At 42.5% G+C, this 24925-nt stretch overlaps 1 protein-coding gene across 1 annotated transcript; it reads right to left on the bottom strand.

Annotated features, from left to right (window-relative positions):
- On the bottom strand, nt 1–14616 carry LOC311101603 (myeloid leukemia factor 1-like). Its single transcript, XM_084142732.1, has 6 exons — nt 14460–14616; nt 3258–3344; nt 2900–3040; nt 1532–1691; nt 771–918; nt 1–549 (listed from the first exon to the last, which is right to left on the bottom strand). Exons 1-6 carry the CDS (start codon nt 14583–14585, stop codon nt 465–467), a joined length of 747 nt encoding a protein of 248 aa, XP_083998858.1. The 5' UTR covers nt 14586–14616; the 3' UTR covers nt 1–464.
- Nucleotides 14617–24925: the final 10309 nt, after the last annotated feature.

Raw genomic sequence — 24925 nt, 5'->3', positions numbered from 1 at the left:
TGTATGTGTTTCCTTTTGATGCAATCTATACAATGTGAACATGATATTTCCAAAAGCAGAAGGATAGTATTTGAGACACCACTGACATTGATCTGATGCCCAATGATAGACATATATACTGTTTTATCTAATTGTGACAAATGATGTCTGCTCTCGTGATGATTCTGAAATCATATATCACTTGCTATTAGCTTATGGTGTCCCTATCTTAATGCTACTTCCACAGGAGTACTGAGCTTTTTGGAAGAAACTTGTGTGGATCTACGCTGACAGAATAAGTGCCTGACTTCATTGACAAGTGTTCTTTACTTGGTACTGTGAAAATGAATGGGTAAAAGGCATATCAACAATTGGGTCATTCTGATTTTCTGTGAGACAAAGTACCTGGAAACCAAGCTTGTCTTGGAGACAGGTAAAAGCATCAAAGAGCTGTTGCCTGACATAGCTTTATTCGCTAGACATTTCTACTGCTTCGTCATGCCTGAGCCTTTGACGTTGAGATCGTCGATGTGCATTTTCCTTCCTTCAGGTTTTGGGTTTGGTTTGTCCCTGAGGGGGAAAACGACAAAGCAGACATAAATCATTTATTCATCAACCTACATTTCAATAAACCGTTTATCAACCATAGTATAATACTTGACATTCCAATCATAACCTAAATTCAAAGTGATGTAGCATCCAGAAATGGTTTGTTTTGGTTTACGGCCACTCCTCCTCGAGCGGACCTGTCCTACGTGTCATTATATGACCTATGACACATGATGACTGACCTCCGTCCCTGGTCAGGGCCGCTGGCGGCGGTGAGGGCTGCCCGGTGCACCGCCCTGGGCTTGGGGGCCTCCAGACGGGACATGGGGGCAAATGGTCGGAATTTAGACACCTCTTGCTGCCACTCTTCGTCAAAGGACTGCGCCTCGGCTATGAGTGTAAAGGGCAGAGGTCAGGGGTTAGGAACAGTTTATGTATCACTCTGTGGGATGCTGTGATGAGCCTGGCGAGGGGCAGTTCCATGGAATCTGAATACCTTATTTTTTCTGAGATAGGAACATAACTGTGGTCTATGGAATGTCTCAGACTCCAAACCCCAAACAGAGCTGGGAGAGGAGAGTCCTCTGATAGTAAATTCTATGTCTTTGTTTATGACTATTCATCGAACACTGATTATAGCCTACATGCCTTAAAATAATGATCAAAGCATCATAAAAAACACTTTTATTACATTTTTGGTAACACTTTACTTAAAGACCACAAGTATAATGTGTTATTACTTGTTATAAGCATTTATGCGCCTTTGTAATGTTTTATTATAAGGCTTATAATATGTTATGTCTCTTTATATAGTACATTTTCAACGGACTCAAGTAAGGATCATTATGAGATGATAAGACATAAGGGGGTGATACATTCTTACAACATGTCTTACAATTCACTATAACCACATCATAATGCATATTACCTGCAGGGTTAAAGTAAAGTGTTACCCTTTGGGGTTTTTTGGGATGCGGACCCCCTTACACTACAGCTGACTTACATTCATCCAGATTCTGGAAGTCCTGGTTGAGCTCCCGTTCCCCTGTCTTCTTGTTCTGTTTTTTCTCCACCACATGTCCTCGGTCCTGGATGTGGTGTCCAATGGACATCTTCTCCAGGCCGCTCTCTGAGTCCTTCAGGGACTGCCGAGTCTCCTTAACCTAGATACGGGGACAGCCAATCGGAATGAGTTACCAAAGAGGCAACGGCCAATAAGGACTGAGAAAGCCAGCGTCAGAAACTCTTGCTGTGTCAGACATATAGTTTTGCCAGATGTTATTTTCATGTAAATGCTTAAAAAAACTGAAACCAAAAGGCCTAACTCTATATGAAGAGTTTATTTCCAAAACACATCTGAAATGATTGCTTATGGGTACCTTCATGTGTGTGTACAATATTATACAGATCTTTAATTCATAGATTTCAGGTGAAAGCTATGATCCCTTATTGATGTCACCTGTTAAATCCACTGCAATCAGTGTAGATGAAGGGGAGGAGACAGGTTAAATAATCATTTTCAAGCCTTGAGACAATTGAGACATGGATTGTGTATGTGTGCCATTCAGAAGGTGAATGGGCAAGACAAAATATTTGAGTGCCTTTGAACGGGGTATGGTAGTAGGTGCCAGGCGCACCAGTTTGAGTGTGTCAAGAACTGCAACGCTGCTGGGTTTTTCACGCTCAACAGTATTACATATTAGGAAGGTGTTCTTAATGTTTTGTACACTCAGCTGGAATGGAATGTTCGTATCCTGTATATTTGACTGTGATATGTGGTTGTCTCACCTAGCTATCTTAAAATGAATGCACTTACTTTTAAGTTGCTCTGGATGAGAGCATCTGCTAAATGGCTAAAATGTCAAATGTAAATGTTTTACATAAAGATCTCATATTACTGTATTTAATCATTTGTAAAAAGAAAAAATGAGTGTTCCAAATTTCACATTTGTACAGTTCTTTATATACAAAAAAAGTATTTGTAACATTTGACTGTGTAAAACCTAGCAGTACTACTTATTTCTCTGAGAGAAATATATAGCATTTTGCAAAAAAAATATCTGAAATGAAACCATAAAGTGATCGATTTCTAAACAAATACATGTCTGTTATTGAACAACCCCATGCCATGATTAGATAGTGAAAAAACATAAATAATTTATTTAAACAATAAAAGCTAATTTACCAACATTTCTGAAAATGGATACAGTATAGCGTTTTGGAATTCAACTCTTCATATACTCTCTATATGGCTCTGTGCTCTTGCAGTTCTCATAAAGGACCTCTCCCTTAGTGTTCAGTGCAGTACCAGCTTAGAGAGACCTCCCCCAGCCTCTCAGCATTATCTCTGGCCATATTTGAGTGTACGTACCCCGCCAGGGGCGCGCCGTGTCTGGGAGGAGGCCTGGAACACCTTGGGGGGTTCGTCTCCAACCTTGGAGTAGGTCATCACTGAGGAGGAGCTGAATGAGTGGGCGTTGGTGTTGGCGTTCAAGTCTGTGGACAGGTTCTCCTGGAAAACAACACACACACACACACACACACACACACACACACACACACACAGATTGACGTGAGTATAAAGCCATGTAGAAAACACATGCTAAAACAATGATGAACAAAGTCTGTCATAGAAATATAATTAATTAATTAATTAATACTATGCCCCTTCTAGTAATTCTATTTGTATGGGCTGTGTGGGGTATGAGAAGAGACACAACGTGACTCACAAAGTTTCTGTGCATGTCCTCCATCCTGTTCCTCACGCCGAACATCATGCTGTCCAACATACTGAATGGGTTCCTCAACTCCATGTCCTGCAGAGAGAACAAGAACAATGGGCCATTCAGAACTAACTTTATGGTCCATCCCACCATTACAACAGACATCCATATACTATCCTATTTAAAACCTCCATCCACGCTGTCCCATCATAGGGGCAAAACCTTCACTCAAGTCGAATTTTCACTTATTTTCCCATTGACATCAATCCATGACTGTGTGAAAGCTTGACTTAAGCTAAAGTAAGGATTCACCCCATGCTGCACTAGCATAACAATTATATCATCATCTAGTTTGTTGAAATCTATTTAGAAATGTAGGCTAACTGTATTGGAAATCTTTCAAAAATCCATTCTTCAGAGATACACTACTCTAAATTCTCCTTGTTTACTTTCCATTGACATGTTGTCACTTCAGTGGACAGATATGTTTAAGTAGCGTGCATTAGTTGGGCATATGCAACCTTTGTGATGTGGAAAAACACATCACAACTGCAAGAATCACACTGATAAGTTAATGTAGCTTTAGGCTGTGTCCTTAACGGCACCCTATCCCCTTTATAGTGCAGAACTTTTTTTTACCAGAGCCAATAGGGCTTTAAATCAACATCCTGTGCCTGTCATTGGCTAAATAGAGCTCTTTGACTGTTTTACAAGACTCGACCCAACCACATGATCCTAGTCTCTCTTGTAGTGGAGTGTAAGTTACAGTAACTAACCACAGGTCTCCTAGGTCTGCTAGAGTGAGCTAGAGTGCTAGGCTGAGCCACCATAGGTACCAGCCAGCCATAATATTCGACCCAACACCCTCGACGGGAGGGGTCAAGCAGCTCGTAAAACAACCAGGCCACTGATACTGATCGCACGCACACATACCCACATGTAGCCTAGTAAGCCTACACATACACTTGGTATGGGGTAAACACATGCATACTCTCACATCTTACCAATTTGACATCACACGTGCACTGTGAATGTGGCCTTTGCTCTGATTCACAATCAAACAGATATTATGGTATAAATTCAGCTAGTTTCAAACTTGCAGTGTGTGTCTATAAAGACATAGTGTAAGTGGGGGGGTTAGTACGTGCTAATGGTCAGTTTGGGGATGAAACAAGGAATCGTGCTGCATCATAGCATTTGAGCAGTCTGCCTTACTAACCGTGCTATCAACACTGCTGAAAGGCGAAAGCGACTGGCTCATCCCCTGAAAAGCAGTACAATACAGAATGAACATAGCGTGCAGAGCAGCAGCAACACACACACACACACGCACACACACACGCACAAAGAACCCTGACAAAGCACCACTGAGGCAGGCAGGCTCATAAACACAAAATAGTGGCCGTCTTTACAAATGTATTCAGTTTGTTCTCAGTATGTAGTCTATAGACTCTTTAGCTTTGTTCTCTAGTTATATTACACTGTGAATCAGAACCTGAGCCCTTCCCACATTTCCATAGCGCCTTGAACCTGCTGAATGTGCAAATTAGGAGAAAGACTCTCTTTCAGTCTTAGCCGCTGCTCCCCTGATTCTCTACCCCAGGGTGTTTATAACTCCTGGAGACCTGGGCAGGCATCCCAAACACCCCAACCCAGGCAAGGGGCACCGTATGTGGACACAGACATCAGAGAGAGAGAGAGAGAGAGAGGTTGGGCTGAAGGCTGGAGCTCAGCCTTGAGAGAGTGTTGAGAGAGCTCTGCTCTCCGTGTAATTGGGACCTGTTGCCATGGATTACAGGGGGTTTAACACTGAAAACAGATCCTCGTTCTGAGAAACCCTGCAAGGACCCAACGGGCGGGGGGCGAAGAGTCTGGGTCTATCTCGGCTGCTCGCTCAGCTCTTTTCCAAAGGTCACAGTGATGTAAAACGCTCCTCGCTGCCCCTGACAGGCGTGTACGTAGCACGACGGGCCAATTATATCTCTGAATGGCATCTATGAACAAATAAATGCCCATTACACTCCCGTGGCGGGCATATTTTTAGACGGTGGCAGAGGTTGAGAGTGCAAAATGTAGAGCATGGACTCGGAGGGGCTTTAACACATTATTTTGGGGACGGCTGTGCTACTGCTAGATTATTTGAGCTCATGGTCCCTTTCCCCCCCTCCCAGCCTGTCATGGCATCGCGTTTTACACTATTCCCCGTTCTCGCTGTTCAAAGGGGAGCTATGAGTCACACTGAGGCCAGGGCATTGGGCTTTTATTTCAGCTCTCAGGGATGGGAGGGATAGGCGAGCTGGGAAGGCATGGGTTCTAGGAACTGTTAGTGACCACTGGGGAGGCTAAAGATGCCACCCCAAACATTTTTAAACTGGTCAGCAGATTAATGATACAGAGAGCAGGCCTAACTTTAGCGACAAAGTGCCCATTTCCTTTTATAATCAAAACACATAAATAAAGTGAACTGAAATGAAACAAACTCCTCTGAATCCAATGTATTTTATGAAAGGTGATATCAAGTAAGCAAGTAGTTGTGTATGAAGGAAGGGAAGGAAATGTGATATCCCAAAAAACCAAACAACCTTTGAGAGGGAAGACGGAACATATTCACAGACTGGGTGGATCGAATGCTCAGCAAACTGCCAATAAAAGCAGCAGCTTTCCTTCAACGATGCCGTGAATGTGTGTGTGTGTGCGTGTGTTGCTCATGTGTGTGGTGTGTGTGTGTTGTGTGTGTGTTCGCGTATGTGAATGCGTCCGTGCATGTGCTGATGTGTGTGTGTGTGTGCTCGTGTATGCATGTATCTGATACAGGGGGTGGATTCACTAAAGCATGCCTGATACTTGAGATCGGTAGGGGAGCAATAATGTCTGTCATAGCTGATAAGCCTTCTGCAGTGGGTGCCAGAGCACGCTTGCCAAGCAGATGGAAGCGTGCCCAAGAAGGGGGCCCAAGAAGAAGCATTTTGTTTTTCAAACAAATATTATAAAGGAATTATATATTGTATACATACATACATACATACATACATACATACATACATACATACACACACACACATACATATATATATATATATATATATATATATATATATATATACACACACAGTTGAAGTCAGAAGTTTACATACACCTTAGCCAAATACATTTAAACTCAGTTTTTCACAATTCCTGACATTTAATCCTAGTAGAAATTCCCTATTTTAGGTCAGTTAGGATCACCACTTTATTTTAAGAATGTGAAAAGTCAGAATAATAGTAGAGAGTGATTTATTTCCGCTTTTATTTCTTTCATCACATTCCCAGTGGGTCAGAAATGTACATACATTAGTATTTGGTAGCATTGCCTTTAAATTGTTTAACTTGGGTCAAACGTTTCGGAGTAGCCTTCCACAAGCTTCCCACAATAAGTTGGGTGAATTTTGGCCCATTCCTCCTGACAGACCTGGTGTAACTGAGTCAGGTTTGTAGGCCTCCTTGCTCGGATACGCTTTTTCAGTTCTGCCCACAAATGTTCTATAGGATTGAGGTCAGGGCTTTGTGATGGCCACTCCAATACTTTTACTTTGTTGTCCTTAAGCCATTTTGCCACAACTTTGGAAGTATGTTTGGGGTCATTATCCATTTGGAAGACCCATTTAGCTTTAACCAAGCTTTAACTTCCTGACTGATGTCTTGAGATGTTGCTTCAATATATCCACATCATTTTCCTTCCTCATGATGCCATCTATTTTGTGAAGTGCACCAGTCCCTCCTGCAGCAAAGCACCCCCACAGCATGATGCTGCCACCCCCGTGCATCACGGTTGGGATGGTGTTCTTCGGCTTGCAAGTTACCCCCTTTTTCCAGCATCTTCACAAGGTCCTTTGCTGTTGTTCTGGGATTGATTTGCACTTTTCGCACCAAAGTACGTTCATCTCTAAGAGACAGAACGCATCTCCTTCCTGAGCGGTATGACGGCTGCGTGGTCCCATGGTGTTTATACTTGCGTACTATTATTTGTACAGATGAACGTGGTACCTTCAGGCGTTTGGAAATTGCTCCCAAGGATGAACCAGACTTGTGGAGGTCTACAAAAAAAATTCTGAGGTCTTGGCTGATTTCTTTTGATTTTCCCATGATGTCAAGCAAAGAGGCACTGAGTTTGAAGGTAGGCCTTGAAATACATCCCCAGGTACACCTCCAATTGACTCAAATGATGTCAATTAGCCTATCAGAAGCTTCTAAAGCCATGACATACTTTTCTGGACTTTTCCAAGCTGTTTACAGGCACAGTCAACCTGGAGGTGTGTTGGGTGATTGTAGCGTCATACCCAAGAAGACTTGAGGCTGTAATCGCTGCCAAAGGTGCTTCAACAAAGTACTGAGTAAACGGTCTGAGTACTTATGTAAATGTGATATTTCAGTTTTCTATTTTTAATAAATTTGCAAAGATGTCTAAAAACCTGTTTTTGCTTTGTCATTATGAGGTATTGTGTTTAGATTTAATCCATTTTGGAATACGGCTATAATGTAATGTAACTGTGTAAAATGTCAAGGGGTCTGAATACTTTCCGAATGCACTCTATATATTTTTTTTACTGCAACTGCCAACCACAGGAGGACTCAGGTGCCCGCTCTCAATCAGTGTAGACAGCCTGCTGCTGCCGCTCTGCTAATCATCAGCTGGGGAGAGGACAGGAGGTAGGGGGCCCATGTGGGTAACGGGGGGGGGGGCCCTGCCTTGAATGGGTTACTGATTCATAAAAAATAAAAATGCATATTAAATAAATGTGACTGGTCAATTGTGTGAGTCAGGGGCTGGGTCAAGAGTAAAAATAAATTACCAAAAATAAATAACATTATTTGTTATTATTATAATAATTTGTTATCCAACCACAGGACCCACTCTCAATGTTCAAAATACACCAGAGAGTATAATTTAGCCACAGAGGATCAATAGTTCATAAAAAATAACTGTGGATTAAGTTTTATCACAAGCGCATACAGGTATCTGCCAAAATAAAGGAAACACCAACATAAGAACAGCTCCAATGCACCTTGGCATAGATTCTCCAAGCGGACCGAAACCTGCCAGGATAATGCACCCCGCACCATAACATATACTTTGTAACCTCAGTTGCTCAAGTGTTTACTTTATTTTGGCAGTTAGAGGTATGCCTACAGTCGGGAAGACCGCAGTTTGGGCAGCTTGCGTGCCAAATATACAGCTTGTTGTGCTGTGGCTATAGACATATCATCCATAGAAGGGTTTTGTAACCTCTTACCCTGGCAATTTGACTGTTAAACTCATGGGTACACTAGCAATGGATGCCAGTCCTGACTTGAATGGGAACTGCCATATATGGATTATATTTCTATGGTTGGTTGCGGCTGTCGCTTTGTATTTTTCAGATTTTAAAATACAATTGCGGGAAAACGTACAGTTTGGAAAGCAAATGCCTACTGCTAAAAAGAGAAGACTAATCTGTCTGTAGAATCAATAGAAACAATTTTTTATTTAAAAAAACAAAGCCCCGGGACCTATGATTTCTTAATCCGGCCCTGCATCAACCAGTAGTTTTTCAAAGATCCCTACAACAGCCCACTGCTACAGAACTAGCCACCGCTGTGCACAGTGCACCACACACATGCTCTTACTAACGACAGCTTCAACTGTGAGCTAGCTAGCTACAGTAGCGCTCTTTAAAGCTCTCTAAAACAGTAGCTGCATCCCAAATGGCACCCTATTCCTAATGTAGTGCTTATGACCTATGTAGTGCACTACTTTAGGGAATAGGGTGCCATTTGGGATGCACACAGTCTCTCTGTGCTGTACTCAACGAGAGTCCACTCGGCGTGCTTGCCTCTGTGAGGAGAGAGAGAGAGGAGAGGACTAATAGAAAGGAACAGGGTTGCGAGCAGCGAGAGCTGAGGCTGGCATCCGTTGAAAGTAATTACCAGGGATAAATATACTTGGCACACAGGGAGGGGCGCAAGATTAGCGAGGGACACAGGGACTAAGTTTAGCACCTCAGGGCTTCTAGAGCAGGGCAGCTGCCCGGTCATCATGAGACCTTCCAACTGGGAGAGAGAAGGTGTCTTCAGGGGGAAATGGGAGCAGAGGCCCATTAGACAGATCTGGGTCATGTTCATTAGGCACCAAACTGAGGAAAACGGACTGAAAAAGGGAGAGACAACTTGGACTCATTTTCGGAATCTGTTGCAAAACATTTTAATGTCGTAATGAATTTGACCATTAGACTAGTGGCCAATCCTCAAAAGGGGCTTGAGATTTTGAGCGGTGGCGGTTGGTGCCGTTTAAAGTTGCAAAGGGAGGGTATATTACTGGAATCTTTCTAAGTTTACCAGTAAACTACCAGAATTTTGGAATCTTTCAAGGATTTTATGTAATATATCACAAGACATCTAGTGGCCCTTTTGGGTACTACAGATTTCTACAGGTGTCTGTAATTATCTCTGGCCCGCTCTCTGGTCTTAAATATATTGATTTTCAACAAAAAAAATTGAATGACAAAGCTGTGAACATTATCCTTAATATAAACCATCAACTTAGTGAATACCATTGGTGTTTCATGAGGGTTTCAGCGAAATATCCTTTGTTGATTAGATGCTTTTTTCATTAATTAGGCTATTTTCTCTTGAACCATATGGTCCATCTACTAGAAACTCATGGACAATATGGACACAAATATATATTTTTTTATACTATATATATGAATATATTTTTAAAAAGTTAATGAAGATTCCAGTAACTTTGGTAAACTACGGGTAGCTTTGCAACCCTAGTGTTGTTTAAGATTAGGGAGGACGATTCTTTTTAATGAGCATGGCCTTATTTCTATTACAGCATAATGGATGACTGTCATTCATATTCCATTCACCCAGCTCAATGTAACATTGATAGGTTTAGGCTAGTAGGCTACTACATGACACTCGAATTTGCCCTATACCCATCATGAGGTTGCTACAACCTAGCCTAAAAATGAACGTTTATAACGGGTCGAGAAACAAATTTAAGTAATCAAGGTGACAATACAGCCTTGCACACTCTTGCATCCATCTTGCTGATCTGGGGTGTGTAATCATTAGTCCAAACAGTTGCACCTCCTGAGGTGCTGACCTGTTGCACTCTCTATAACTACTGTGATTATTATTTGACCCGGCTGGTCATCTATGAATGTTTGAACATCTTGAAGAACGATCTGGCCTTAATGACCATGTACTCTTATAATCTTCACCCGGCACAGCCAGAAGAGGACTGGCCACCCCTCAGAGTCTGGTTCCTCTCTAGGTTTCTTCCTAGATTCCAGCTTTTCTAGGGAGTTTTTCCTAGCCACAATGTGCTTCTACATCTGCATTGCTTGCTCTCTGGGGTTTTAGGCTCGGTTTCTGTATAAGCACTTAGTGACAACTGCTGATGTAAAAAGGGCTTTAGAAATACATTTGATTGATTGATTGATGGTTGCAAAACTGTCCTGTTTTGCAACTAAAACAAGAGTTTCTATTGGACAAATGTAGGTAGGTCCCTCCTCGTTTAGATCTGTTTGCTTCCGTTTAAGAAACGTTTTGCAACAGAATCGGCGCAATGAATACAACTCTGATTAACCGCACACACAGTTCACTTTCATAACAGCCACATACAGCATCATCACTTTGCTCGTTCTATAATGTTCTCGCATCTACACACTCTCTTCCTCTCACCTTTTCCCTTCGCTTGTGGACTCCAGTGCACAACACAACAGCTGTCTGTGACAAGGCGCAAAAACCTCTCCAAGCCAAACCTTCATACCATAACCGCTAAACGCTACAAAGCCTACATCGTTGTCACCATATTAATGTTATGGTCAACAAACTAGAACTAACACTGAAAACTCTCATTGTTTTCAGTCAAAGGTTCCTTTGTAGATTTTATTTGTTCAGCCCCTACTCTTGCAATTACGTTAGCTCCATCAATCTGACACTCATTGACAAGAAATGCCATCAACTTAGTGGGCCTTCGCATGTCATAGGAATTGCAGCTCTCCAATGTCAATGCCATCCTGAATCTCCCAGTCTGCCCTGGAGTTGCTGTACATGTTGACATTATGGGGTATGGGGAGGATGTAACCACATATGATGACAAGCTCATAAGGCAGGTGTTCACCACATTGAACCAACACAACCTGACACTCATTGATAAGAAATGCCATGAACTTACTGGGCTTTCACATATGATAGGATTTGCACCTCTTCAATGTCAATGCCATCCTGAATCTCCCAGAACTGTCCTCGATAGCTCCACTCCACCATCAGTCCTCCCCTCTGGCAGTTACTACATACAGAGACACCATGGAACTGGACTGTCACATGTCAGTAGGCCATTCAACAGCCAAAATGCCACCTGGAAAGAGCTGGCGTGCATTGCCACCATACACTACATGACTTAAGTATGTGGACACCTGCTCATCGAACATCTCATTCCAAAATCATGGGCATTAATATGGAGTTGGCCCCCCCTTTGCTTCTATAACAGCCTCCACTCTTCTGGGAAGGCTTTCCACTAGATGTTGGAACATTGCTGCAGGGACTTTCTTCCATTCAGCCACAACAGCAGTGAGGTTGGGCACTGATGTTGGGTGATTAGGCCTGGCTCGCAGTCAGCGTTCCAATTCATCCCAAAGGTGTTCGATGGGGTTGAGGTCAGGGCTCTGTGCAGGCCAGTCAAGTTCTTCCACACCGATCTCGACAAACTATTTCTGTATGGACCTGGCTTTGTGCACGGGGGCATTGCCATGCTGAAACAGGAAAGGGCCTTCCCCAAACTGTTGCCTCAAAGTTGGAAGAACAGAATCGTCTAGAATGTCATTGTATGCTGTAGCGTTCAGGGGCCTAGCCCAAACCATGAAAAACAGCCCCAGACCAATATTCCTCCTCCACCAAACTTTACAGTTGGCACTATGCATTGGGGGCAGGTAGCGTTCTCCTGTTTGTCGGGAGCTTCATGAAATGGGTTTCCATGGCCGAGCAGCCGCACACAAGCCTAAGATCACCATGTGCAATGCCAAGTGTCGGCTGGAGTGATGTAAAGCTCACCATCATAGGACTCTGGAGCAGTGGAAACACGTTCTCTGGAGTGATGAATCACGCTTCACCATCTGGCAGTCTGACGGACAAATCTGGGTTTGGCGGATGCCAGGAGAACGCTACCTGCCCCAATGTATAGTGCACGTGTGTTGTACACAATTATGAAAAAATCTAATCTAATTCCGATGTCGGAGCCCACTTGCTTTCCTGAGAGCAAATTATACTAGCCACAAAATCAAAAAACATGTGTAACTGTATGTATTTTTGTCAGGCAGGATGATACAGAACTGAATGAGAGCACATTTGACATGCAAATTTATTATTTAATCAGCTAGCAAAAAGTAAAGCTTACATTCATCATAAATATTTATAGTTTACATTTCCACCAATTGTATCTCTGTGTTTACAGGTCTATATTTCCAAGATGCATTACGATATCCTAATGCTGTTTGTTTGTGTATGTCAGACAACTGACTACTTGTATTCAACATTTTAGCAATATCAGAGCTTGCAATATTGGGTTACATGAGCCTGTGGCCCACCCCCCTCCAGCCAGGCATTATTCTGTACTTTTTGAGTTTAGGGGGTGTGTCAAATTATCTATAAATTTAACCACTTTTGCAGAAAAATATTTTTACACAACCATCCATTTCATAAATGGGAGACATTAGGGATGTGAAAAATCATGGTTGTGTTTCGTTCTAACTCGGGTAGGGGTATAAAAAATGTTTGGTGGGGCCTTCCCACTAGCCTACATGGTCTATTTGCCTTCTGATAGAAAATGTATCTAACTGCATTGCAAAGCTGAGCTAATAGACTAGTGTTTAACTGTCATGAAACTGTCATTCAGGAGGGGAACAGGACTGTTCATATTTACAGAGAAAATGAACTACACACAACACACTGAATCCTAACTTTGCGCACACTTAACATGGCAATCATGCATTAATGTCAACGGATGATTTGCACGAAAACGTTATGTACGAGGATCTCAAGTCAGGATTCAAGCCTATGTGAAAACAGAACTATATTGTGATAAACTCATAACCAATGTTGTGAGAAATGTGTACAGTTTGTCCTTTTAGATTTGCTGCATTTAACCACGGGCCAAACAGCTATGAAAACAAACATGTCTGTTTTTACTTGTCTTTTCAACAGCTTGGGGCATTGGTGTGTTTGAGTGAGAAAGCAGTGTGTCAATGGAACAATCCTCTAAATATACCCTCCTCAGGCCAAAGATAGCTGTCCAGAAAGGCGAGGGGGTTGCCCTTCTACAACCCACCATGCTCTCCAGTGCCCCAGCAGAGCAGCAGCAGAGGTTCGATAAGCAGTACAGCATCGCTGGCCTGACCCGGCAGCAGGGGGGATCCGGTTACACGTCCATGGCCATTTTCCATCACGACCCCAGTAAACCTAAGCCCTTTCCTTTTTTTCTTTCTTTAGGCTGGTCAGCGTTCTTGTTTGTTTGAATGCTGGGCGCTGGAATGAGGGGGGGGCGAGTTGGTGGTGCAGGTGTTTGGGTTCTTTCACTCACTGACCCAGATGAAGAGGACAGTTTGTGGGTCAGTACAAGGAACTGACCGACCCCTGGGATAGGGATATGATTCCACACCTTCACCAAGAGAGTACGAGTGAATGGGGAGAATCTACAATGCACTGGAAGGTATTGTTGCCAGTTTCTGTTTCTCAAGCCAAGAGACCATAGCCTGGTCCCAGATCTGTTTGTGCAAACAAATATTTGGATTGACAAGGTGTTGACAGGATAGAACAAACAGATCTGGTAGCAGGCTAAGGAGAACAAATCCAAAGGGAAATGCTCTCCAAGTGAGAAGACCAGCTTAAGGATAGAGGCACTGAGGCACTGGAGCCACTGAGGCAGTCACCTGTTTGAGATTCAAACTAACAACAACCCTCTCCTGACCTGACATATCCTGTTCAGGATCTGTATGTGTTTAGCCGATATCGATACTCCAAGGCTACTCGTGTCATGCGCATTGAGCGTGGGAAATGCGCTTTACAAATTAAATATTATTATTATTATTATTATGTGTGGGACCAAACCTGGGTCACCATAACAACACATTGGCCCTAGTCACCCTACCCAAGTCAGTGTGTCACAGTCAGAGCATCAGTCCTCACCCTATGGTCCTCCCGTAGCGCCATGCTAGTGTTGGGTTGGCCCCTGGCTACGCGGCCCCTGTCATGCCCGCCTGTCAGACTGGGCATGAAGTCCCGACCGAAGGGCTCTGAGAAACTCCGCATCATCTGTTGTACATGCGTGTTGTGTGCCTGGAATGGATCCCTGTGGAGAAGAGGAAGAGGAGGAAGAGGAAGAAGAGATGGAATCAGCCTCAATGTTCCCAGAGATTCTGGAATTCTTTGCAGAATTGATGACTGTGCTGATGAGTGAAAAACAAATGGTCCTACCTTGATGAGCTGTAGATTTGAAAAGGGGAAAGTGGAAGAAGGAAGGAAGGAAGGAAGGAAGGAAGGAAGGAAGGAAGGAAGGAAGGAAGGAAGGAAGGAAGGAAGGAAGGAAGGAAGGAAGGAAGGAAGGAAACTTGTTAACACCAGGCATTCACCATTTCATAATTTACTGTCTGTCATACAATCAAATTCACAATTAATATGAGTAGGCCTAGTTATATTAGTTATCAATTAGTGGAACACCTTCTGAGTCCCCAAACACTTCAATGGAGGAGGCAGTGTAGCTCTGCCTTAGTTCTTAGGTCAAATCAGTGCTAGGCATAGCTAGATGTAGGGTGGATGGGTGGAGCTCGGGGGACAACCGGAGGGTTTGGGGTGTTTGGAGCGACTTCACTTCGGTGTAGAATGTATATTTTAAAATCTAAAATAAATTTTAAAAAAAAACAAATCGTATTCGAAATAGTCATAGCAAGAACATGCATCCGGGCATTGCGAGGAAGATGGGGCGATGGGGGTCGTGCGGTAACATTTATCAGATTTTAGGGAAGGCCTAAGATACACACAAAAGTATGTGGACACCCTTTCAAACTAGTGGATTCAGCTATTTCAGCCACACCCGTTGCTGATAGGTGTATAAAATCAACCACACCGCCATGCAACCTCCATAGACAAACATTGGCAGTAGAATGGCCCATACTGAAGAGCTCAGTGACTTTCAACGTGGCACCGTCATAGGATGCAACCTTTCCAACAAATTTCTGCCCTGCTAGAGCTGTCCTGGTCAACTGTAAGTGCTGTTATTTTGAAGTGGAAATGTCTAGGAGCAACAACGGCTCAGCCGCAAAGTGGTAGATCACACAAGCTCACAGAACGGGACCGCCGAGTGCTGAAGCGCGTAAAAATAGTCTGTCCTCGGTTGCAAAACTCACTACCGAGTACCAAACTGTCTCTGGAAGCAACGTCAGCACAATAACTGTTTGTTGGGAGCTTCATGAAATGGGTTTCCATGGCCGAGCAGCCGCACACAAGCCTAAGATCACCATGCGCAATGCCAAGCGTTGACTGGAGTGGTGTAAAGCTCGCCGCCATTGGACTCTGGAGCAGTGGAAACGCGTTCTCTGCAGTGATTAATCACAATTCACCATCTGGCAGTCCGACAGACGAATCGGGGTTTGGCGGACGCCAGGAGAACGCTACCTTTCCCAATACATAGTACCACCTGTAAAGATTGGTGGAGGAGGAATAATGAATTAGGGCTGTTTTTCATGGTTCAGGCTAGGCCCCTTAGTTCCAGTGAAGGGAAATCTTAATGCTACAGCATACAATGACATTCTAGACATTCTTCCAACTTTGTGGCAACAGTTTGGGGAAGGTCCTTTCCTGTTTCAGCATGACAATGCCCCTGTGCACAAAGCGAGGTCCATACAGAAATGGTTTGTTGAGATCGGTGTGGAAGAACTTGACTGGCCTGCAGAGAACCCTGACCTCAACCCCATCGAACATCTTTGGGATTAATTGGAATGCCGACTAGGATCGAGGCCTAATCGCCCAACATCAGTGCCCCGACCTCACTAATGCTCTTGTGGCTGAATGGAAGCAAGTCCCTGCAGCAATGTTTCAACATCTAGTGGAACGCCTTCCCAGAAGAGTGGAGGCTGTTATAGCTGCAAAGGGGGGGACCAACTTCATATTAATGCCCATGCTTTTGGAATGAGATGTTTGATGAGCAGGTGTCCACATACTTTTGGCCATGCGATGTATGACAAGGATCTAGGCCAGGTGATTAATAGATATTACATTATCTCACTTATCCTGGGAAATGGCTACACTTACTCACAGCATATATTGACCAATGAAAAACATGAACCAATGCTGACACCGGTAACTCTATGCCTTGAGTAGTAAGCACCATGCTATTACTGTAGCCTACATGTCAACCAGTAGCTATTGACACACATCAAACATGGATTTCATGTAATATCTCAAATCAAATCAAAGTTGTGCAGGTGTTTAAACAGGTGCAGCGAAATGCTTATGTAACTAGCTCCATCAGGGCAGTAGAATGTCTAGCAAATACAACACAAATACACAAATAGGGCGGCAGGTAGCTTAGGGGTTAAGAGCGTTGTGCCAGTAACCGAAAGGTCGCTGGTTCTAATCCCCGAGCCGACTAGGTGAAAAATCTGTCGATGTGCCCTTGAGCAAGGCACTTAACCCTAATTGCTCATGTAAATCGCTCTGGATTAGAGCGTCTGCTAAATGACTAAAATGTACATAAAACATCTAAACAAGAAATCAAGAAATGACAGAACAAGTCCAACTAACAATCCAGGGGTAGATATATTAGAGTGAACAGTGTCAGAATCCAGAATATAAATATGGACACTGACCGTATATAATTTGGCAGGAAAATGTACAGTCGTGGTCAAAAGTTTTGAGAATGACACAAGTATTGGTCTTCACAAAGTTTGCTGCTTCAGTGTTTTTAGATATTTTTGTCAGATGTTACTATGGTATACTGAAGTATAATTACAAGCATTCCATAAGTGTCAAAGGCTTTTATTGACAATTAGATTAAGTTTATGCAAAGAGTCAATATTTGCAGTGTTGACCCTTCTTTTTCAAGACCTCTGCAATCCGCCCTGGCATGCTGTCAATTAACTTCTGGGCCACATCCTGACCGATGGCAGCCCATTCCTGCATAATCAATGCTTGGAGTTTGTCAGAATTTGTGGGGTTTTGTTTGTCCACTCGCCTCTTGAGGATTGACCACAAGTTCTCAATGGTATTAAGGTCTGAGGAGTTTCCTGGCCATGGACCCAAAATGTCGATGTGTTGTTCCCCGGGCCACTTAGTTATCACTTTTGCCTTATGGCAAGGTGCTCCATCATGCTGGAAAAGGCATTGTTCGTCACCAAACTGTTCTTGGATGGTTGGGAGAAGTTGCTCTCGGAGGATGTGTTGCTACCATTCTTTATTCATGGCTGTGTTCTTAGGCAAAATTGTTAGTGAGCCCACTCCCTTGGCTGAGAAGCAACCCCACACATGAATGGTCTCAGGATGCTTTACTGTTGGCATGACACAGGACTGATGGTAGCGCTCACCTTGTCTCACAAGCTTTTTTTCGGATGCCCCAAACAATCGGAAAGGGGATTCATCAGAGAAAATGACTTTACCCCAGTCCTCAGCAGTCCAATCCCTGTACCTTTTGCAGAATATCAGTCTGTCCCTGATGTTTTTCCTGGAGAGAAGTGGCTTCCTCGCTGCCCTTCTTGACACCAGGCCATCCTCCAAAAGTATTTGCCTCACTGTGCATGCAGGTTCACTCACACCTGCCTGCTGCCATTCCTGAGCAAGCTCTGCACTGGTGGTGCCCCGATCACGCACCTGAATCAACTTTAGGAGACGGTCCTGGCGCTTGCTGGACTTTCTTGGGCGCCCTGAAGCCTTCTTCACTACAATTGAACCTCTCTCCTTGAAGTTCTTGATGATCCGATAAATGGTTGATTCAGGTGCAATCTTACTAGCAGCAATATCCTTGCCTGTGAAGCCCTTTTTGTGCAATGCAATGATGACGGTACGTGTTTAATTGCAGGTAACCATGGTTAACAGAGGAAGAACAATGATTTCAAGCACCACCCTCCTTTTAAAGATTACAGTCTGTTATTCTAACTGAATCAGCATGACAGAGTGATCTCCAGCCTTGTCCTCGTCAACACTCTCACCTGTGTTAACGAGAGAATCACTGACATGATGTCAGCTGGTCCTTTTGTGGCAGGGCTGAAATGCAGTGGAAATGTTTTTTTTTGGGATTAAGTTCATTTTCATGGCAAAGAGGGACTTTGCAATTAATTGCAATTCATCTGATCACTCTTCATAACATTCTGGAGTATATGCAAATTGCCATCATAAAAACTGAGGCAGCAGACTTTGTGAAAATTAATATTTGTGTCATTCTCAAAACTTTTCACCACGACTGTAGCTAGGTATATTAGGATGAGCTATTTCGAGAATACAGTATATACATACTGACCAGTCTACAATGACTCTATATATACATGGGGCATAAGTTTCAAGGTGCAGGGCAGAGTACCGGGCAGGTAGCCAGTAAGTGATGGCTGTTCAACAGTCTGATGGCCTGGAGATAGAAGCTGTTTTTCAATCTGGAACTGCTGATATAATATAAAGGAATAGGCTATGCTGATAACAAAGCATTGAAATTGGGCACACAATTGCCCCATAACAATATATGCAACCTATTGACTGTGAATGTGGCTCTTAAAATATAACATTATTGACAATAGCCTACAGACTGTCATTGTAGACAAGGGGTGGGTAGCATACAGTCGTTATTGTCCATTATCTGAAACAATGTGTCATGTTGAAAGTGGTGTTATTATTTTTCTAGAAAAATCTTCGGACAGTCGAATTAATGAGTGGCAGAAAACAATATTGATTTTACTTACGAGAAGAAAGGGTCCTCGTCAAATTCCCTAAGAAGACTGTTAAACATTTCCACGGGTGTTGGAGAGGGAAAGTGAAGTATGAAATATCTATTTTCTGTTTCGTGCTATGAAGCGGCTCCTACGACCCAGTGTTTGACAGCTAACCGCGCTCGATGTCAATGAAGTTACTATCGAAACTTGCTACATTTAAGAACGTTGGGCTTTATGAACCAGGAGCCACATGACCTCCGTCGAGCCATCTGATTGGCTGGCTATTCACAGCTCGAGCAGGATCTATCAGAAGAACGTTATGTTGTCAGTAGCTGTCATGACAACGCAGCTCGCTGCAGAAAACAATATTCGTTTTTTTGCCATATTTGATCAGCGTGTCCCACAAGAACATACAATTCTCAATTTTCGTTTTCTTGAAAAGCTGTGAGTGCTACTATATGATACAATATCAGTACTTGTTGCATTTACAACTTGTGTAACTCCTATCACTGATTTCAGCCAGAGTATGGCTGTGGTTTGACTGCATTGTTTGAATGGAATGTTAGCATATTGTCAGTTATTGAAACATTTATGGGAATCATCCCTCTAATATTGGCTGGCTAGCTAGCTAAAAAATATACAGTGCAGATAAATTCTTCATATTAATTATTTTACACAATCTTTTCACAGCACTGGCAAACTATAAAGTTATTGATAATAGCTTACACGTCTACAGACTGTCATTATAGACAAGGGGTTATTGTCTATTATCTGAAACAATGTGTCATGTTCAAAGTGGTGTTGACTATGAAATATCTATTTTCTGTTTCAAACTATGAAGCAGCAGCTCCTGCGAACCGTGTGTGCCTCGTGCACGATGGCAATGAAGGCACTATCTTCTATCGAAACTTGCTACATTTTAGAACGTTGGACTGATGACCAGAAGCCATATGACCTCCGTCGAGCCCTCTGATTGGCTGGCTATTCACAGCTCGAGCAGGATCTATCAGAAGAACGTTATGTTGTCAGTAGCTGTCATGACAACGCAGCTTGCTCCAGAAAAGCATATTCGATGTTTTGCCATATTTTACCAGCGTGTGCCACTTGAGCAACGAACGAGGCAATGACATGATATAAAAGATGTGCAGACTAAACGGTGTTTGTTGTTGAATTTATCTATTTAAATACGAGGTACTATATTACTTTTCATTGGGCCTACATGTACATAGTATTATTTGCAGTTGTCACTATGACAATGAACACACCCTGAAAGCACTGAATGGTCTGAACCAGTATCTGTGCGTTAGCGACCTCATGAATGGTCTCGTGTTACCACCTTATTAATAGGCAGCATGCAGTAAACTGCATGATCAGTTGATTGACAGGTGTAGGACTGTAGAATGATAAACGCTCAACTTTCCTCTAGTGTGGATGCTCACCAACGTGTTATAGTTATGTAGCCTATAGTTTATCCTTATAGTTAGTTATTGGCTGGGTGGATGGCCCGGGCCTTAACTCCGACACAACACAACTATCATTATCATCGCAACAGAACTAGCCTACTAGTAAGTCTAACTAACGTTAGCGAACTTGAATGAAATACATATACAATTACACGTATACACTTACACTTGACTTTTATACTCTATAAATTGGTTCTTTCAAATAATTTACTCTGGCAAGTTTGCCATGCAGTAGGGAAGTAAAGCGGAAGACGAATCCATCACTTCCGTTGTTTGGCTGTGCCCATAGCAACGTTCGAAAATGAATTCGAATTTTAAGAACAACAACAAACAATACCGTTATGACCTGCTGCGGTAATTATCTTGTGAGAAAGCAGTGTCAATGCAAGATCATGTTGTTCAAAGTGGCTAGAGAGGACTCTGTAATGAGAGAGAAGTAATGTTACGGGAAATATTAGCCTTCAAGATTAAATCGAGCTACATTCGCTTAAATTGCATCCTATTAATGAGAGGAAAGAAACGCAAAATTGGCACCTGTCTCATTCCTCGCACATATGCTGATCATCATGACTTGCTTACATTCTTACAATTTGTTACGCTCATTTCAATTTTATTATTTGTCCTCTCTTATTAAGGGTGTGCTCGTAAATTCACTCTGGAGTGCCAGAATGTGCTCTGAGTGCGCTCTGAGCGTTTGTAAATTCAGAGAGTTGTTAGTTGTCCCTTGGTAAACTCAGAGCGTTTCGCTCTAGCGTTCGGAGCGCACACTGGACGCTTTGGCCAAGGAGTAGGGTTGATCCGAGCGTTCTGACTTCACAACGCACTCAAGCTAACTGGCTAAAGTTGGCTAACTTGCTAGCTACTTCCAGACACAAATTAGAGAACACCTCACTCTGACCATTTTACTCGCCCTAGCAGAGCTGGTTAGGGTATTTTCATGTTATCTAGAGCGTTGGTGACTGCAACTGTGCTGATGGCAACAATTTCATTACGTTTTTTGCAGAGGTTTACTCACACGGTCATATTCAATGGGTGTTGCTCGCTCGTAAATTCATCAGTTATTCTACGCTCTGGCGCTGGTAAATTCTACAGTTATTCTGCGCTCTGGCGCTCCTAAATTCATCAGTTATTCTGTGCTTTGGCACACTCAGACGAGAGTGCTCTGAAATCGGAGTAGATAGCCAGAATGAATTTACGAACGCACCCTACGAGATTTAGTCTAGACAGATTACAAATTTTCTGAACGGACATAGAGAGAATTAGCGAACTCACACACACACCCTTGCTCTTGTTTCCATCAATCAAAGCCACCTCAGACACACACATCACATTTCTCTTTTCCTAAAAACGTATTCAAAACCTAAGCTCACCTTCAAATCTTGGCTTTAGTCCATCAGAAAGTAGGCATAGGCTAAATGCTAAAATAATGTTGCCTATCAAATTAATTGATAAGGAAAGTTTGAAAGGGGGTGAGACAGCTATAGCATTACTAGAGATGTTGGTTATGTAATTATTATCCCAGCATGTGCCTTAAGAAGGTTTGCACTGGATTCGTTTTTCCAAACTGCCCACTATAAAAATAAAAAAAATTCTTCATTCAATTGAGTCTATGACGGAAGCCTGGTGGTTTTATTCTAGGCATGAAGATATTTAATGTCAAGACGATAAAATACGATTGCTTTTGCCTGTGCTGAAGATGTTGTCATTGGAAAATTATCACTATACTAATTAAAAATCATTGGGGGTGGGGGGCTGCGATTGCTTTTGTCCGCGCTGAAGACGTTGGAAAATTATCACTATACTTATTAAAAATCATTGGGGGTGGGGGGCTGCGATTGCTTTTTTGTCCGCGCTGAAGACGTTGTCGTGGAAAATTATCACTATACTTATTAAAAATCAAATTTCTTCCAGTTTTTGTAGAATCAAGATATACTTTATTACATAGAGCAACAAAAGCCGAGCTGGTCTGCAGAGCAACTAACTCACAACACTCGGCTCTCAGTTTATATACAATGCAGTGGCGGCTGGTGAAAAATATTCTCGGTGGGGCTGTGCCATACTTTTTTTTTCCTGTAACCATCGCGATATATTTTAACACAAACTGCAGGACAGCAGTGCTCAGTGAAACATTCAGTAATTATTTAATGCCAATATTAAAAAGTTGAGGCATTCTTACACAAAAACATATTACACAAACCCAAGCCTTTCATTTGCATTTAAAGTGAACTTTTCACCATTGGTAGTAAACAGGCAACGCAACAGGCATGCTGTCAGAACAGAGTGGAAAGTGGACAATAACATGAAATTATTATAAAGTTTATAGGAAATCTTACACTGTATAAAAGGATGTATAATATAGAAATGGATATCAAGTGGATGAACTCAAACCTTTGACTGGAAGAATAGCATACAGTATTTTATGATCATACTAAATGTGACTAATTGTTAATGTGCTCCAGAACTGCAACAATTAATTGATACAAACAACATATATACAGTAATATTAGCAAAGACACTATTAAGACTTTCTAGAGTACCATATATAACTGGATTTTTTATGCTAAGGTCAACTATATACAAAGAAACATGCGGCCAGAGCTGCTCTGTGTGTGTGTGTCTGTCATCTTATTTGTACAGGAATTTTGCCCGTCTGTCCTTCTGAGTGGCAAACCTCTCAATGACCCTTTGATTAAAGTCAGGAATGTCCCTGACAAGTTTCTTCTCCATGGAGAGCATGGCCAGAGCGTTCAGGCGATCCTGTGTCATGCTGTTTCTCAGGAAGGTCTTGATCCTTTTCAGTGTAGAGAAGCACCTTTCTGACTCAGCAGTTGTCATGGGTGTGGTGATGAGGATCTTGAGGAGGCTGGCAGTCTCTGTGAAAGTGCTCTGAAGGTTGTTCTCCATGAAGAACTGGTACAGGGGCACTGCACCACTACAAGCCTTGAACTCACTGTTCTCATAGATGAGGGACAGTTCGGTTTTGAGCTTGGCCTTGTTCAACATGGGGTACGCCTCCACGGTTGTTTCAAGCGCTGTATCGGGGAACTTCACACTGTGTTGTGGGAACAACTCTCCGTGCAATAGTGTTGCGCTGATGAGGTGCTGGGTGAAGGAGAACCTCTCTTTGGCATGACTCAGGATGGTATCACATACCTGTAAAAGATACATCATCAGCTTTAATTTGCAATTAAGCTATTTTGATGCAAGTGATCCTGACTGACACATGCCTATGTCCAACTCAAGTATATGATTACCAAGGTGCTGATTGTTCAGGGTTTTGGCTACATACTACCAGGCCTGAAAATAGTTCTAGGGGGAAACACTGACAATTACATCACAACTTACCTCTATAGCCAACCTCTGTTGTTCTCCTGGTCCCAGCATCCTCCGTCGCTTGATGGGCTGTTGCTGCTCGTCAGATGCGCTGTCCCCACACAAAGAGGGAATTGAGGCCCTGGGTCCAAAAAATAAAGTTTAATTTGATAACTTGCAATCAGACTTCTTAACTCACTGTAATTCCCCCTCAACACACAACCAGTGACTTTTATATATATATATATATATATATATATATATATATATATATATATAGACAGACAGACAGACAGACAGACAGACAGATAGTGTGTATATACACACAAACTATGTCTAGTAACTGCTTTTAACCTGTGATGTACATAATTAACTGATGTTATTACGTTTTAAAGCCTTTTTCTATTACATTTGTGAGAGGGATGCAACATCATTTTGTTCTGCTGTGCACTTAGCAATAAAGTTAATCTTCAATAACAACTAGGCCTCTTCTAGAAATTGACCTGGTGGACACCTGAATAATTATTACAAACTGTGTAGTACTTTCCTGCATTATTATCAACGTCTGATTGTGTCTTCTCTTTCCTTTTAAAATACTAAAACAAATATAATTGTGACGGCTCTATGATAATCACTCACTTTGATGACCAGACACATTTAGGCTTTTAAACTGTTGTAAGTGAACTATTCATCTTTCTAACAACATCTTTATCAGCCAATAGTAAATATAGTTATTTACCTGATTGTTAGCATGCTGTCTGTGAACCTCTGGACAAGTGCTTTAATGAAGACAGGGTCGATGTTCCTCTTCTGCAGCTGGCTGAAAAGCATGTCCACATTTGGCATGATCTTGTGGAACAGTGCCAGGAAAAAACAGAAAGCCTCGTCTTCGAGCATCCTCACAAAGCCCCCCGCCTCTCTGACAGTCGGGGCATCAAAGTTCCCAGAGTCTCTGATGGTCTGGAAA

This window comes from Coregonus lavaretus, assembly GCF_964263955.1.
Source record: "Coregonus lavaretus genome assembly, chromosome: 26".
NCBI lineage: Eukaryota > Metazoa > Chordata > Actinopteri > Salmoniformes > Salmonidae > Coregonus > Coregonus lavaretus.
The sequence above is the reverse complement of the archived record's forward strand: the minus strand, read 5'-3'. Positions and strand labels throughout refer to the sequence as shown.

Excerpts from the sequence above, each read along its gene's own strand:
- LOC311101603 (XM_084142732.1), bottom strand. The coding sequence starts at position 14,585 with ATGATGCGGAGTTTCTCAGAGCCCTTCGGTCGGGACTTCATGCCCAGT. Across the intron at positions 3,345-14,459 it reads CGCTACGGGAGGACCATAGG|GACATGGAGTTGAGGAACCC; the intron begins GTGAGGACTGAT and ends TTCTCTCTGCAG. Across the intron at positions 1,692-2,899 it reads CACGGCGCGCCCCTGGCGGG|GTTAAGGAGACTCGGCAGTC; the intron begins GTACGTACACTC and ends CCCCGTATCTAG.